We start from the raw sequence: 16,355 nt of genomic DNA, 5'->3' as shown, positions 1-16,355 counted from the left end.
TTAATTTCTTTGTGTTGCAGACATGAAAGTGGACTGTGGGCCGGATTTTGTGACGCTGATTTGGACAGAGAGCCGACCCCAGGCCGACACGTCGCTTCTCCGTCTGGGTAACTGTTTCCCAACTAGCTTCTCAGCAGGGGAGGCCTACTTCTATGTGGATCTCACTGACTGTAACTTTAGGAGACTGGTATGTGTATATATATTTTAAACCTGCAAGCTGTGAGTCTGCTATATTTCCTACAGCTCTCTCAGGGGGTCTTTGTCTCTCTAACAGGTCACCGGGGATGCACTGGTGTACAGCAATGATCTGACCTACGTTGCTTCTGCGGATTCTTACAATTTGGCCTTCACCCGCCCAGTTGTCTGTGCATATGACAGGTTAGTGTTCATACCAACATAAGGTGCTAAAGGGTGACACTACCCTTAACTAACAATTCCAATGTGGAATTTTCATGGCCTGGGAAAGTTCAATTTGTTAATAAGCTTCTCCCTCTCAAAGCCACCAAGCATGGATGTCAGTCTCAAACTTGTGATGTCATCAGGTATAAAGTCTGAAGCGGCTATATAGACAATGAATGGGAGACTGATTTAGGGGATCTACAGCCTGTTTCTGTTCTATTCCCAAATTAGCTTTATCTATTGAAGTATTCTCAACAAAAAAAATGTACATTTACTGAGAACAATCCCTAAGGTACACTGTGTTCCCAGTTCATTGTCAATTGAGTTTTTCCCATAGTTTTAATTGAACATCACAAATTTAAGTTCACTGTAGTTTTTTGCATTGGAGGAAGTTTTTTAGCTTAGGCGTAACAGTTCATAACTAGAGAATGCAATTCCTGAAGAAATCGCTAGTGGCAATACTTTATGCTGATGCTGAAATGTAATGTGTAAGAAGAAAGTGAAGAATTTAGATTGAAATGATACATGAACACTGGGGGCTTGAATGTGTTGGAAGGAAAGAAAGTGAAAAAAGCTTGGAAAAACAGCAGAATATTTGAACTGCAAACTATTGAACTAACTTGATGAAGAATGATCTGTCACCATGGCAATGGTATTTGACACCCCATAATATGCTTAGATATGTGGATGGCTTCATTGTTATCGAACCTGTTATATTTTGGGCAGTTTGGAGCGTTTTCACTGAAGAGAACCATGTTTCACGGCGAGCATCGTGTTACCATGGCAACGGAATTTGAAGAAATCTCAACTGTCCCGTAGATGTCTTCACGGCTGGTCTGTTAGCACACATGTGAAGTTTTAGCACTTTTTGACCATTTCCATAGGAGTTATAGCAGTATCGTGTTATTGCAAAGGATGCGTTCCCATGGCAACAGCTTTTTGAGGAAAATTCACTAATGGCACAGATATGTTGAGGGCTGGACCGTTAACTGTCATCTGAAGTCTGGTGGTGTTTTGACCCTTTTCATATGAGTTACGACAACATCGTGTTTTATGGCGAGGGATGCGTTTTCATGGAAACAGCCTATGGGGAGATCTCAGATTTTGCGTAGAGCTGTTAAGGCATGGACCGGTGATATACAAGCGAAGTTTGGGGGACGATCGGACTGTGTCCATTGGCGTTACAGCAACATCGTGTTTCATGGCGAGGGATGCGTTTCCATGGAAACGGCATAGGATGAAACCCCATAATTGACATAGAGCTGTTGAGGGCCAGATCATTAACCATTATCTGAAGTATGGTGCTGTTTCAGACCATTTGCTTAGGTATCACGACAACATCGTGTTTTAAGACGAGGGATGCGTTTCCATTGAAACAGCATATGGTGAGATCTCAGATTTAGCGTACAGCTGTTGAGGCATGGACCGGTGATATACAAGTGAAGATTGGGGGACGATTGTACCGTGTCCATTGGAGTTACAGCGACATCGTGTTTTAAGGCGAGGGATGCGTTGCCATAGTAACACTAGCATTAACGAGCTGCGCAATACACACTAATGTTACGTAACATCAGATTTGATGTAGAGCTGTTCAGGGCCACAGTGTTAACCATCATGTGATGATTGGTGGCGTTCTGAGCATGTCAGTTGGAGTTATGACATCATCATGTTCCATCACACAGGTGTTTGCGCTAACAACGTTATGAAGCACCTGTCCTTGAGCCCAGAGATCAAAGGTTTCCATGGTGATGTGCAGTTATCAGTGAGAGGAGAGCCTTTCCATTGTTCTGAATTAGAGATAAACGTGTTGCATGTGAACGTTTTGTTTTGAAGAACCGTAACATATATCGGTGAAATTTCAACGTGTCAAGAACCCTTGGCATCTGACGTGTTTTTTTTTTGGGTCAATAATGTGGCATTTTTGGCAGACTAACTAAAGGTGTGCGGCTGCTGCTGTGAGGAACGATGAGCCTGAATGTACAACGGGCTTTAATGGAGCTACGAGATGTTTTTCTACATTTCTCATGAGAAATTATGTCTCAGGAGTGTAGGGTTTGGGAATTATGGCAGGTTTAAAAAAAAAAAATATATATATATATATATAATTTCAAGCGGTCCTCCACTCTAGCTGTGACTCAAGCACTCTAGCCTTAACGAGCTGCGCAATACAGACTAATGTTAAAATCTGAAGAAGGCCTCTTTACCAAGGTCTGAGCAATGTTTAATATTTCTAAAAGTATGAATCTGATTTAAAAGTTGTTTAATATGAATAATGTCAGAAAGATGTGTAACATTTTAAAGTTGGAATGATGTTTCTAAGTGAAAGTGTGAAGGAACAGTTTGCGGTTGAAGTCGCATGACGATTTTTCAAGTCTGAAGAGTTTCTCCATTGACTTCCATGTTAAAAATGGGATGTATCTCAGAATTATGAATGTTATGAATGAAAAGTAATATTTGAACGGAGTTTCTGCGATGTGGGACAAGAAGACGGACAAAATAACCCGGCGGAATAAGAATAAAGAATTTGTCCGTAGGAGTAAACAAGCTTGCACTAAAAAGTTCAATAGTTTCACTTTGCAGCATTTTCTGTACCCTTCTGCTTTATTTTGTGCAGGCCCAAAGACTGGTATGCTACGATCTATGACCCGGTGTTTAAAACCTACAGTCTAGGAGATCTGCAGTTTAACATTGGCCTTATGAATGGTGGGTAAACAACATGAGAAACTCTCTACGAACGGCAGCTCTCCCTGACTTTTGTAACTTAATGACTCTTCCTCTGTTTACTGCCCTAGACGACTTCTCAGGCCCTGCTGAATCTACACGCTTTCCTCTGGGCTCCATCATCCCCATCATGGCTAGTGTGGTGCAGAACACCCATCAGCCCTTGCTGCTGCTTCTTGAGGAATGTGTAGCAGCTACCACACCAGAGCTGTACCCTGAAAGCACCATGTACCCTATCATCTCCAATAAAGGGTACTCTCGGCAATGAGCATTGATTTAAAAAAAGAAAAAAGTTATTTTGGTGGAAACCTTGGTAGTAATGCTAATACATTTTCTTTAACCCAACAGATGTCTTTTGGAAAGTGTGTCGTCACGATCAAAATTCGAACCAAGGCAAAAGTCATCGGAGATCCGCCTATCACTTCAGACCTTTACGTTTGCTATGGGAGAAGAGGTACATTGGCCTTTACATTTATTTCAGATTCAAGGTTTTATTGTGGAAACTGAGATTAATTTCTGCCATGACGCCTATATTTCCCCTCTACTCAACAGGTCTTTATCCACTGCAAACTTTTGGCTTGGGATCCCAATGGTCTTGACAGCACTAAGAAAGCCTGCCACTTTGTCGAAGGGCATGGGTAAAAATAGTACTTTAATATATCAGAATCTGACTTGTAGGTTAATTTGTTTTACATGAGATGACTTATTCAGCTTAAGCCCAGTCTACTGAAGATACAGATGGATCCCGTTCATAACTATTCAAACTTTGTGGAGACTTTATTTGAAAGAGTTGAGATGCATTTTAATGATCTTTTCATCCAATCTTCATGAACTCAGTTGGGAGTTGCTGGACAACTTGGCCCAGAGCAATCTTTGTGACTGCTGTGAATCGAAATGCAAGTCAAGGAGGCAGAGGAGTGTTGCGTCAGGTATGTACACAACTTCTGCTGTATTACACTTGTTTGGTTGACTGGTACTAAAATATATATGTTTGCAGAGAACCATGGAATGGTCCAAAAAGCAGTCATTGGGCCATTTACCATCACAGATATGAATTCCTGAAGGTAAGGGTTTCGTATTGCAATATACATTTATTTTGAACGGCTATATTAAACTTTGTTCTCCCAACAGGAATGGATCCATTTCGCTGACTGGTTTCTTCAATCTGAATTTGGTTTTTATTCTTGGTTCTCTTTGTATTTCAGATTGTATGTGGCCAATAAAAATTAAAAGGTTTCCGAACCACTTAATTGAAGTTCTGAAATTATTGGGTTTGACTTGCCTTTTGTGTGAAATGGTTTAAACTGAGCTGTATTACTGAATCTTGATGACCTTGTCTTATTTCTGGGAACATTTCCAGCTCTCTTCAATGTCATGAACTTTTTTCCTGTGTCAATGTCACAGAAATATTGATCACACTAAATCTTTGAAAGCAATATGATTACATTCAACTTTTTGTTCAAATTTCCGAACAAGAACTCTAAAAATACTTACATGATAAGCATTAACTGTTAATTCTGTATTCTTCAAGCAGGTCAAAGCTAAACTCAGTAATTTTCCAAAGAATATTATAGCTGAACAATGAAAAGAATGGATTCAAAGCTTTTCAGCACTGTACTCAATTGGCGTTGTTGTATGGACTTGTTCCATAAGGTTCAACATGTAATTGTCAAACTGTCAATTGCAGACTGATTCTTGGTACATAATACACTCTATCGCTCCTATTCACCTTAGCTGAAATATGTTGCTGTTTTGCTTCATGACTAAAGAGACTATAATTTAGCCTAACAGGAGTCATTTGGGATAAAAGGTTGGGAACCACTGCTCTAAAGAATACTTGGTTCCTAGCAAACATGTATGTTTCATGTGCTCCTCCAACCCAGTCTCATGGCAGTTTGTGTTCACCAACACGATTTTCCCCTTTTTTTCGTGTTGCACAGCACGATTTTAAAAGCAATGTATTTCTACTGGTAATGTGTTTCGTGCCTGCAGCACGTCTTTTTCTCCGGTCGGGTTGTGAAAGACCGGAAGCTGTGTGGTTCATAAAAACATGTTCTTACCCAATATCAAGCCACAATTATTGCTTTTATTTTAAATCGTATAATTTCGGACTTTTGTTTCCGTCTGAGGAAAATAAATGGGGCCCAGAGCCTCAGAACATTGAAATCTGTATTTTTTTTAAATCTTTTTTTCCTTCTAATTTGTTATTCTTTTCTAAATAACAGTTATTTACTCACCAATAACACACAATTATCCTTGCTTTTATTTATTGGTTTGATTCTATAATCTCGGGCTTTTTTGGTGTCCGTCAGGAACTGAATTTCAAAATAAAAATAACCGGAAACAGACGTAGGCATTTCGAGCGATTACCCAAGATCCTCAGCTGTGGTTTAAGCTCGCTGATTGGATGTTTTAGCCGCAATGCATGCTGGGATTTGGTGTTTATATGATAAGAAATCCGGAAAACATTTTAAAAGAATAAAATAATACTCAATTCCGAGTGTTTTTGCTTTTCTCTTTGAAAGTCATCACATAACGGCATTGTAATACACGGTTCGGCTGCATTAAATATTACAGATCTGCCGTAGTTCTTTATTTATAGAGCCCTGATGAGAAGACCTTTGGAAAAACTGGAAGAAATGCCGCCGAAACTGAATACTTAACGTGGATCATAAATATATCAACAATTAAACAACATCTTCAATTTCTCTTCACACAATACGTCTCCTTGCAGTAACGACCTTAATTCGGCCTACTTTTATATTTGATCTAATTCGTAGATAGGTTATATTTACACCACAGCACAGCACAGCTGATATAAAAGGACTTTGATTTTCTTTGAATATAAGAATGTAAATACTGAGTCTGAAATAGTATAGCAATATGCTATAAAATTATGTGAAAACATGAATAAAACTACACATCTTCAGATGTTGTACATACATAAGTGTCCTACACTAATAATACAAAGTCATTATGGCTGCGTGTACCTTGTGTGCACCGCCTAGTGGTTAAAGCACGTTATTGAATTATTGTTTTTATGTGTTATATTTGATTAAAAAAATATTAAGAGTACATACTTTCATAGGGGGAAAGTAGAAGGTCTGTGATAGAAATATAGAATATAAAAAATCAAGAAGATACTGTAAGTGATCTCTACAATAAAACAGTTTCGAGCAGGATGTACAAAGATATTAATAGGAGGAGGTGCAAAACAGAAAAACGAATTAACCTTTATTTAAACATTAAATAATACTTTAGATTAAGGTCCTCTTTTGAATAAGAAAAAAACTTTGGGGGTATCTCCAGATAAATATTTAGCCTGACAAAGTACTTAACGTCTAATATATTGCTTTCCTGCAATGTTAACTATGTTGAAGCACTTATTTTATCTGATATTATACATATGAATTATACTCTTATGTATGTAGATAGTATAAGAAATGTGCAGAATATGACAGTTTAATGGTGGAGGTACAAACACATATTGATAGATGTCTTGTAATGTGCTGTTGAGGAACCTGTGACCCAAGATTTTCATTCATTGCATACACCGTAGTTGTGTATATGATATGTCAATAACCTTTGAAAATCTTGAAATCTTGAAAGGGATGTGCAAAATAGCCATTATACAGTCTTTAATTAACTATTAGTAGAGAATAACAAGTAATGAATATACTTTATTACTCGTTTCCATTCATGTCAATTGCAGATAAATGTTTAGTCTTCTCAAGCACCAACTATCAAATATCTCTCCTGATTGTTGGCACTTGGCAATCAGGTTAACCTCTGAATTGTGGAGTAGAATTACAAAGTAACAATGAGCTGTCACGTGGGTATATATTAATGCTGCGCATTATGGACACAAGCGATTTTCACCCATGTATTAATTATATGTTTTACATTTGAAAACACCAATGTGTTTAATAATGGCAACTTCTAATTGTGGGAAAAACGAAAACGTTCAGTCGAGACGTCCCATGGAACATTTTGCGAAACACAATAGCCAGCATGTGTAGTTCTGGGGGGGGCGTTCGATTCCAGTTTTGGATAGTCTGGCGTGGTTTTGTTCCATTTCAAACAGCTGTTTGAAGCTCGGCGTAGCCTTGGCGCACTGCCACTCCAACATCCAATCCCAGCGCTTGAAGATTAATCACGGGGACTGTAGTCCTAAACGATAGCTGGGGATTATGGGTAGTGTAGTGTCTTCGGCCATCCTAAACTCCTAGAGGCCTACGTCTGTTTCCGGTTATTTTTATTTTGAAATTCAGTTCCTGACGGACGCCAAAAAAGCCAGAGATTATGGAATTAAACCAATAAATAAAAGCAAGGATAATTGTGTGTTATTGGTGAGTAAATAACAGTGTGTTATTTTGAAAAGAATAACAAATTAGAAGGAAAAAAAGATTTAAAAATACAGATTTCAGTATTCTGAGGCTCTGAGCCCCATTTATTTTCCTCACAGGCGGCAACAAAAGTCCGAAATTATACGATTTAAAATAAAAGCAATAATTGTGGCTTGATATTGAGTAAGAACATGTTTTTATGAACCACACAGCTTCCGGTCTTCCACGACCCGACCGGAGAAAAAGACGTGCCCGTAGGCACGAAACACATTACCAGTAGAAATACATAGCTTTTAAAATCGTGCTGTGCAACACGAAAAAAATGAGAAAATCGTGTTGGTGAACACGAAATTACATGAGACTGGGTTGGCTCCTCAGGTGTACATTCACTGCAAACTGCTCGCATGGGATCCTGAAGTTCTAAGTGAGAGCAAGAAAGCTTGCCACTATGTAAAGGAAAATGAGCGGTAAGGGAAGAGTTTGATTTGTTGGAAGTATGTGAAAATGTTCTGGCCAGCAGTTTAATATGATGAATGCAACTGATGCCATGAGCAACAAGTATGCACCATTAGCCAAGGATGCTAGCTTATTTTAGCATAACATATACAACTTAAAGTCGATCAATGCATGTACTTTGATCAGTATTGTGCTTTTATATATCTATAAAAAAGAGAGGAGACGAATGGGGTATCTCTCTCATGCTAACTTGTATGCTTTTTTAATCTAGTTTAGTCTTTTTCATTATGAAGTTATTGTTTTTTTTTCCACCTCAGAATCCAACGGCTTCATGCACACTTCTGTGTTGGGACCCCTGATCATAATGGATCCAACGCAACAAAATGCCCACAATGCATCAGAAGTTTCCATTGCTGACCAAGGTTAATGAGTATTTATTTATGGTGTTTGTCTTGAAGTTTTGTTCAAAACTTGCCATAAGACTGACGTTGCTAAACATTTTCTCAACAGGAAGTCCAGTCTAAGATTGGGGAGACTGAACAGAGGGCCCAGGTGGACGACATCCATATGCAGATTAAAGTTGTCTATAATCTCTGTATAAATAAAACTGTTGTTAACTCCTGTTGAGTATAAAACGAGTATCTTTACTTCATATGAAGGTCCTACTGTCCTCAACTGTGTCCATCTGTCCCATCAGTAGAACTTTACTAATTATGTGTGACTTTTGTCATTGAAAGATACCGTCAATTATAATGTAACCTTTAATGGCCATGTGAGTTGGAGTATAGCCCCTGAATTTCTTTCACTTTCCATTTTACATTGAGCTCTGCACATGATACACATTCTGACATTACATACACCACCAGATTGAAAAGCTATGGTGATCTGTCTGGTATTACAACTATGGCAATTATTTATGTTGAGCCTCATTTGAAAAGACAATTCTGATCTGAATTTATTTTCTGGGCACTCATGCCTGCAGTTGAATGTAGCATAGTTTACTTTCTGGCCATGAATATAAAACCAATAGGGATGGCCTGCATGGCACGTGTTTATGCAGTTAAAAGAGGACATCATAGCAACACAGCTAATATTCAGATGTGTGGATATTTTCTCAATTACAACTTAAATGTACCTTTTTCCCTTACCTTGAGTTTCCATTAGGTCAAAGATATAAAAATAACACATTTGAATAGGACAGGACATCTGATAAAGGAATACTATCTTCCCCCAAATGATCATTTGTTTAGAAATGACTCGCCTTTTAATTCTCAAAGAAAACGTTTTCTTGTATGTCTTGACGTTGAACAAAGAATCCCAATGTATACATATATTAATGTTAATATATATAACAGCAAAACTAAATCAAAACATTAAGACAACCCATGCACTATCATCCTTAAAGTGTTTTAAATAAGAATGTAAGGTAGTCACACAGGATAATAAATTGATTAACAAATGGCGATTTTGTGCTGCTGATGAAGCTGAATAAAAATGAATTGGGTGTAAGGGCTAATGTGATTGGATGCTCCCCATGCTGTAATCAGTGTGCTATCTGCTGCAGCTGGGACTGTTGACAGGCACCAGGTGAAATACGTTATCTTGATGAATGCCTCTCAGGAACAAGGTATAAGAAAATGCACTGTGTCAGTAGCAAGCATTCGGTCATGATGGTTTCATTTTGTCAAGGTGCACTGCTTCTGAGCCTGGCAGCTGCCATGGCGGTATATGCAGGTAAGACTGGAAACAATTAAAGTCTTGTTATTAACCTTGACTCAAATATTTGAGTCTGAACTGAATTTATTTGTGTTGCAGACATGAAAGTGGACTGTGGGCCAGATTATGTGACGCTGATGTGGAAAGAAAGCCGACCCCAGGCCGATACGTCGCTTCTCCGTCTGGGTAACTGTTTCCCAACTAGCTTCTCAGCAGGAGAGGCCTACTTCTATGTGGATCTCACTGACTGTAACTTTAGGAGACTGGTATGTGTATATATATTTTAAACCTGCAAGCTGTGCGTCTGCTATATTTCCTACAGCTCTGTCAGGGGGATCTTTGTCTCTCTAACAGGTCACCGGGGATGCACTGGTGTACAGCAATGATCTGACCTACGTTGCTTCTGCGGATTCTTACAATTTGGCCTTCACCCGCCCTGTTGTCTGTGCATATGAGAGGTTAGTTTTCGTACCAACATAAGGTGCTAAAGGGTGACCCTACCCTTAACTAACAATTCCAATGTGGCATTTTCATGGCCTGGGAAAGTTCAATTTGTTAATAAGCTTCTCCCTCTCAATGCCACCAAGCATGGAAGTACATCCCAAACTTGTGATGTCATCAGGTATAAAGTCTGAAGCTGCTATATAGACAATGAATGGGAGACTGATTTAGGGAATCTACAGCCTGTTTCTGTTCTATTCCCAAATTAGCTTTATCTATTGAAGTATTCTCAACAAAAAAAAAGTACATTTACTGAGAACAATCCCTAAGGTACACTGTGTTCCCAATTCATTGTCAATTGAGTTTTTCCCCATAGTTTTAATTGAACATCACAAATTTAAGTTCACTCCAGTTTTTTGCATTTTGGAGGAAGTCTTTTAGCTTGGGCGTAACAGTTCATAACTAGAGAATGCAATTCCTGAAGAAATTGCTAGTGGCAATACTTTATGCTGACGTTGAATTTCTATGCTTAAATGTAATGTGTAAGAAGAAAGTGAAGAATTTAGATTGAAATGATACATGAACACTGGGGGCTTGAATGTGTGAGAAGAAAAGAAAGTAAAAAAGCTTGGGAAAGCAGCAGAATATTTGAACTGCAAACTATTGAACTAACTTGATGATGAATGATCTATCGCCATGGCAACGGTATTTGACACCCCATAATATGCTTAGATCTGTGGATGGCTTCATCGTCATCGAACTTGTGAAATTTTGGGCAGTTTGGAGCGTTTTTCACTGAAGTTATGAGAACCATGATTCATGGGGAGCATTGTGTTACCATGGCAACGGAATTTGAAGAAATCTCAACTGTCCCCTAGATGTCTTCACGGCTGGACTGTTAGCACACATGTGAAGTTTTAGCACTTTTTTACCATTTTCATAAGAGTTATAGCAACATCGTGTTTTATGGCGAGGGATGCGTTTTCATGGAAACAGCCTATGGTGAGATCTCAGATTTTGCGTAGAGCTGTTAAGGCATGGACCAATATAGTGATATACAAGTGAAGATTGGGGGACGATTGGACTGTCCATTGGCGTTACAGCGACGTCATGTTTTATGGTGAGGGATGCGTTTCCATGGAAACGGCATAGGATGAAACCCCATAATTGACATAGAGCTGTTGAGGGCCAGATCATTAACCATTATCTGAAGTCTGGTGCTGTTTAAGACCATTTGCTTAGGTATCACAACAACATCGTGTTTTAAGGCGAGGGATGCGTTTCCATGGAAACGGCATTTGGTGAGATCTCAGATTTGGCGTACAGCTGTTGAGGCATGGATGGTGATATACAAGTGAAGATTGGGGGACGATTGGACCGTGTCCATTGGAGTTACAGCGAAATCGTGTTTTAAGGCGAGGGATGCGTTGCCATAGTAACATCAAATTTGATGTAGAGCTGTTCAGGGCCACAGTGTTAACCATCATGTGGTGATTGGTGGCGTTCTGAGCATGTCAGTTGGCGTTATGACATCATCATGTTCCATCACACAGGTGTTTGAGCTAACAACGTTATGAAACACCTGTCCTTGAGCCCAGAGATCAAAGGTTCCCATGGTGATGTGCAGTTATCAGTGAGAGGAGAGCCTTTCCATTGTTCTGAATGAGAGATAAACGTGTTGCATGTGAACGTTTTGTCGAAGAACCGTAACATATATCGGTGAAATTTCAACGTGTGAAGCATCTCAAGAACCCTTGGCATCTGAAGTGTGCTTTGTTTGTAGTTTTGGGTCAATAATGTGGCATTTTTGGCAGACCAACTGTGTGCTGCTGTGAGGAACGATGAGCCTGAATGGGCTTTAATGGAGCTACGAGATGTTTTTCTACATTTCTCATGAAAAATGATGTCTCAGGAGTGTAGGGTTTGGGAATTATGGCAGGTTTAAAAATATATATATGAAGGCGAATTTCAAGCAGTCCTCCACTCTAGCTGTGACTCAAGCACTCTAGCCTTAACGAGCTGCGCAATACACACTAATGTTAAAATCTGAAGAAGGCCTCTTTACCAAGGTCTGAGCAATGTTTAATATTTCTAAAAGTATGAATCTGATTTAAAAGTTGTTTAATGTGAATAATGTCAGAAAGATGTGTAACATTTTAAAGTTGGAATGATGTTTCTAAGTGAAAGTGTGAAGGAACAGTTTGCAGTTGAAGTTGCATGACGATTTTTCAAGTCTGAAGAGTTTCTCCATTGACTTCCATGTTAAAAATGTGATGACTTATGGGATGTATCTCGGGAATTATGAAAGTTATGAATGAGAAGTAATATTTGAACGGAGTTTCTGCGATGTGGGAGAAGAAGACGGACAAAATAACCCGGCGGAATAAGAATAAAGAATTTGTCCGTAGGAGTAAACAAGCTTGCACTAATAAGTTCAATAGTTTCACTTTGCAGCATTTTCTGTAACATTCCGCTTTATTTTGTGCAGGCCCAAAGACTGGTATGCTACGATCTATGACCCGGTGTTTAAAACCTACAGTCTAGGAGATCTGCAGTTTAACATTGGCCTTATGAATGGTGGGTAAACAACATGAGAAACTTTCTACGAACGGCAGCTCTCCCTGACTTTTGTAACTTAATGACTCTTCCTCTGTTTACTGCCCTAGACGACTTCTCAGGCCCTGCTGAATCTACACGCTTTCCTCTGGGCTCCATCATTCCCATCATGGCTAGTGTGGTGCAGAACACCCATCAGCCCTTGCTGCTGCTTCTTGAGGAATGTGTAGCAGCTACCACACCAGAGCTGTACCCTGAAAGCACCATGTACCCTATCATCTCCAATAAAGGGTACTCATGGCAATGAGCATTGATTAAAAAAAACCGTATTTTGGTGGAAACCTTGGTAGTAATGCTAATACATTTTCTTTAATCCAACAGATGTCTTTTGGAAAGTGTGTCGTCACGATCAAAATTCGAACCAAGGCAAAAGTCATCGGAGATCCGCCTATCACTTCAGACCTTTACGTTTGCTATGGGAGAAGAGGTAAATTGGCCTTTACATTTATTTCAGATTCAAGGTTTTATTGTGGAAACTGAGATTAATTTATGCCATGACGCCTATATTTCCCCTCTACTCAACAGGTCTTTATCCACTGCAAACTTTTGGCTTGGGATCCCAATGGTCTTGACAGCACTAAGAAAGCCTGCCACTTTGTCGAAGGGCATGGGTAAAAATAGTACTTTAATATATCAGAATTTGACTTGTAGGTTAATTTGTTTTACATGAGATGACTTATTCAGCTTAAGCCCAGTCTACTGAAGATACAGATGGATCCCGTTCATAACTATTCAAACTTTGTGGAGACTTTATTTGGAAGAGTTGAGATGCATTTTAATTATCTTTTCGTCCAATCTTCATGAACTCAGTTGGGAGTTGCTGGACAACTTGGCCCAGAGCAATCTTTGTGACTGCTGTGAATCGAAATGCAAGTCAAGGAGGCAGAGGAGTGTTGCGTCAGGTATGTACACAACTTCTGCTGTATTACACTTGTTTGGTTGACTGGTACTAAAATATATATTTTTGCAGAGAACCATGGAATGGTACAAAAAGCAGTCATTGGGCCATTTACCATCATAGATATGAATTCCTGAAGGTAAGGGTTTCGTATTGCAATATACATTTATTCTGAACGGCTATATTAAACTTTGTTCTCCCAACAGGAATGGATCCATTTCACTGACTGGTTTCTTCAATCTGAATTTGGTTTTTATTCTTGGTTCTCTTTGCATTTCAGATTGTATGTGGCCAATAAAAATAAAATAAAAAATCCCGAACCACTTAATTGAAGTTCTCAAATTATTGGGTTTGATTCGCCTTTTGTGTGAAATGGTTTAAACTGAGCTGTTTTACTGAATCTTTAGGACCTTGTCTTATTTCTGGGAACATTTCCAGCTCTGTTCAATGTCATGAACTTTTTTCCTGTGTCAATTTCCCAGAAATATTGATCACACTAAATCTTTGAAAGCAAAATGATTACATTCAACTTTTTGTTCAAATTTCCAAACAAGAACTCTAAAAATACTTACATGATAAGCATTAACTGTTAATTCTGTATTCTTCAAGCAGGTCAAGGCTAAACTCAGTAATTGTCCAAAGAATATTATGGCTGAACAATAAAAAGAATGGATTCAAAGCTTTTCAGCACTGTACTCAATTGGCCCTTTTTTTGTTGTATGGACTTGTTCCATAAGGTTCAACATGTAATTGTTAAACTCTTTCAATTGCAGACTGATTCTTGGTACATAATACACTCTATCGCTCCTATTCACCTTAGCTGAAATATGTTGCTGTTTTGCTTCATCAATCAATGTTTATTTATATAGCCCAATATCACAAATGTTACATTTGTCTCGGACTTCACAGTTTGTACAGAATATCAGTATGACAATACGACACCCTCTGTCCTTAGACCCTCGCATCGTACAAGGAAAAACTTCCAGAGAAAACCCCACAGTTTAAAGGGAAACATGGAGAAACCTGAGGGAGAGCAACAGAGGAGGGATCCCTCTCCCAGGACGGACAGATGTGCAATAGATGCCGTGTGTAAATTGAAAAGATACATTTGCAACATAGGTAGTCCAAATGTTTGGAAATGCATGTGTATAATAGGAAGATGAATCCACGAGGATATCCATCCAGGACTCGCGATCCATGACACAGGACCGCAGGATCATCCATGACTCCGGATCCCGGCGTATATAGACACCAAAAAGAAAGACATTTGGGGAAGCTGGGTTAATCGGAACATGAGAGTACACAGGTATAGACAGAGAAGGAAGAAGTATGATGTCCCCCGACAAACTAAGCCTATATCAGCAAAACTAGGGGCTGAATCTAATCAGCCCTAACTATAAGCTTTATCAAAAAGGAAGTTCTTAAGCGCACTCTTAAAAACGGATAGGCTGTCTGCCGCCCAAACACAAACTGGAAGCTGATTCCACAAAAGTGGAGCTTGATAAGAAAAGGCTCTGGCTCCCATTGTACTTTTAGAGACTCTAGGAACAACCAACAACCCTGCATTCTTGGAACGCAATGCCCTAGTAGGACAATAGGGTATAATGAGTTCTTTAAGGTAAGATGGCGCCTGCCCATTAAGGGCTTTGTAGGCGAGAAGAAGAATTTTAAATTATATCCTGTGTTCTATAGAGAGCCAGTGTAAGGCAGCCAGAACAGGAGTAATGTGGTCCCTTTTCCTAACTCTGGTTAGTACATGAGCTGCAGCGTTTTGAATCAGCTGAAGCGACTTGACTGACTTCTTGGTACACCCTGATAATAAGGAGTTACAATAATCCAGCCTTGAAGTAACAAATGCATGGACTAGTTTCTCTGCATCGTTTTGAGGCAAGATATGCCTGATTTTTGCAATGTTACGTAGATGGAAGTAGGCGGTCCTTGAAATAGATTTTATGTGGGTGTTAAAGGATAAATCCTGATCAAATATAACACCAAGATTCCTTACAGTCTCACTAGAGGCCAAATTAATGCCATCCATAGTTAGTATATCTTTAGATAATTTGTTTCGTAGATTCTTCGGGCCAAGTACAATAACTTCAGTTTTGGTCGTGTTTAACATCAAAAAAGTTAAGGTCATCCACGTTTTTAAGTCCTTGAGGCAGTCTTGAATTTTATTTAGATGATTAATTTCATCAGGCTTGGTTGATAAATATAGTTGAGTATCATCTGCATAACAATGAAAGTTTACAGAATGATTCCTTATAATATTGCCTAACGGAAGCATATATAGTGTGAACCAAATAGGTCCAAGCACCGAGCCCTGTGGCACTCCATGGCTAACTTTGGTTTGCATGGAAGATTCATCGTTGACACGTACAAACTGAGAGCGTTCAGATAGATAGGACCTAAACCAGCCTAAAGCAGTTCCCTGTATGCCAACTAAGTGCTCTTGTCTTTTCAATAGGATATCATGGTCGATAGTATCAAATGCAGCACTAAGATCGAGCAAGACAAGAATAGAGACAAGTCCCTTGTCTGAGGCTATTAGAATGTCATTTGTGACTTTAACCAGAGCTGTCTCTGTGCTTCATGACTAAAGAGACGATGATTTAGCCTAATATTTATTGAACTAGGAGAGGAACTGTCTTTTTTGTATCATGGGCGTCGCAGCCATTATATGACACTTTTGGAAATGATTAGTTTTGACCCCCCCACTTCAACCATGTAGAAAGTCCGTGAATCGGTCTATCCACTCGCCACAC

The 16,355-nt window shown here is 39.1% G+C and overlaps 1 protein-coding gene and 2 long non-coding RNA genes across 3 annotated transcripts; all 3 read left to right on the top strand.

Moving 5' to 3' along the window:
* The first annotated feature begins 4,144 nt into the window (after nt 1-4,144).
* Nucleotides 4,145-4,370, top strand: LOC307037875. Its single transcript, XR_013807796.1, has 2 exons — nt 4,145-4,184; nt 4,252-4,370. It is a non-coding gene; the product is annotated as an uncharacterized lncRNA (long non-coding RNA).
* Nucleotides 4,371-9,640: 5,270 nt separating this feature from the next.
* Nucleotides 9,641-12,942, top strand: LOC307037191 (zona pellucida sperm-binding protein 3-like; the record flags this gene model as incomplete). The annotated part of the gene is made up of 5 exons (XM_079677969.1): nt 9,641-9,656; nt 9,738-9,904; nt 9,993-10,096; nt 12,568-12,656; nt 12,746-12,942. 5 exons carry the CDS (start codon nt 9,641-9,643, stop codon nt 12,940-12,942), a joined length of 573 nt encoding a protein of 190 aa, XP_079534095.1.
* A 71-nt stretch (nt 12,943-13,013) lies between these two features.
* Nucleotides 13,014-13,788, top strand: LOC307037173. The gene is made up of 3 exons (XR_013807622.1): nt 13,014-13,122; nt 13,221-13,306; nt 13,506-13,788. It is a non-coding gene; the product is annotated as an uncharacterized lncRNA (long non-coding RNA).
* The last annotated feature ends 2,567 nt before the right edge of the window (nt 13,789-16,355 follow it).

This window comes from Notothenia rossii (genome assembly GCF_949606895.1).
Source record: "Notothenia rossii genome assembly, chromosome: 4".
NCBI classification, from domain to species: domain Eukaryota; kingdom Metazoa; phylum Chordata; class Actinopteri; order Perciformes; family Nototheniidae; genus Notothenia; species Notothenia rossii.
The sequence above is the reverse complement of the archived record's forward strand: the minus strand, read 5'-3'. Positions and strand labels throughout refer to the sequence as shown.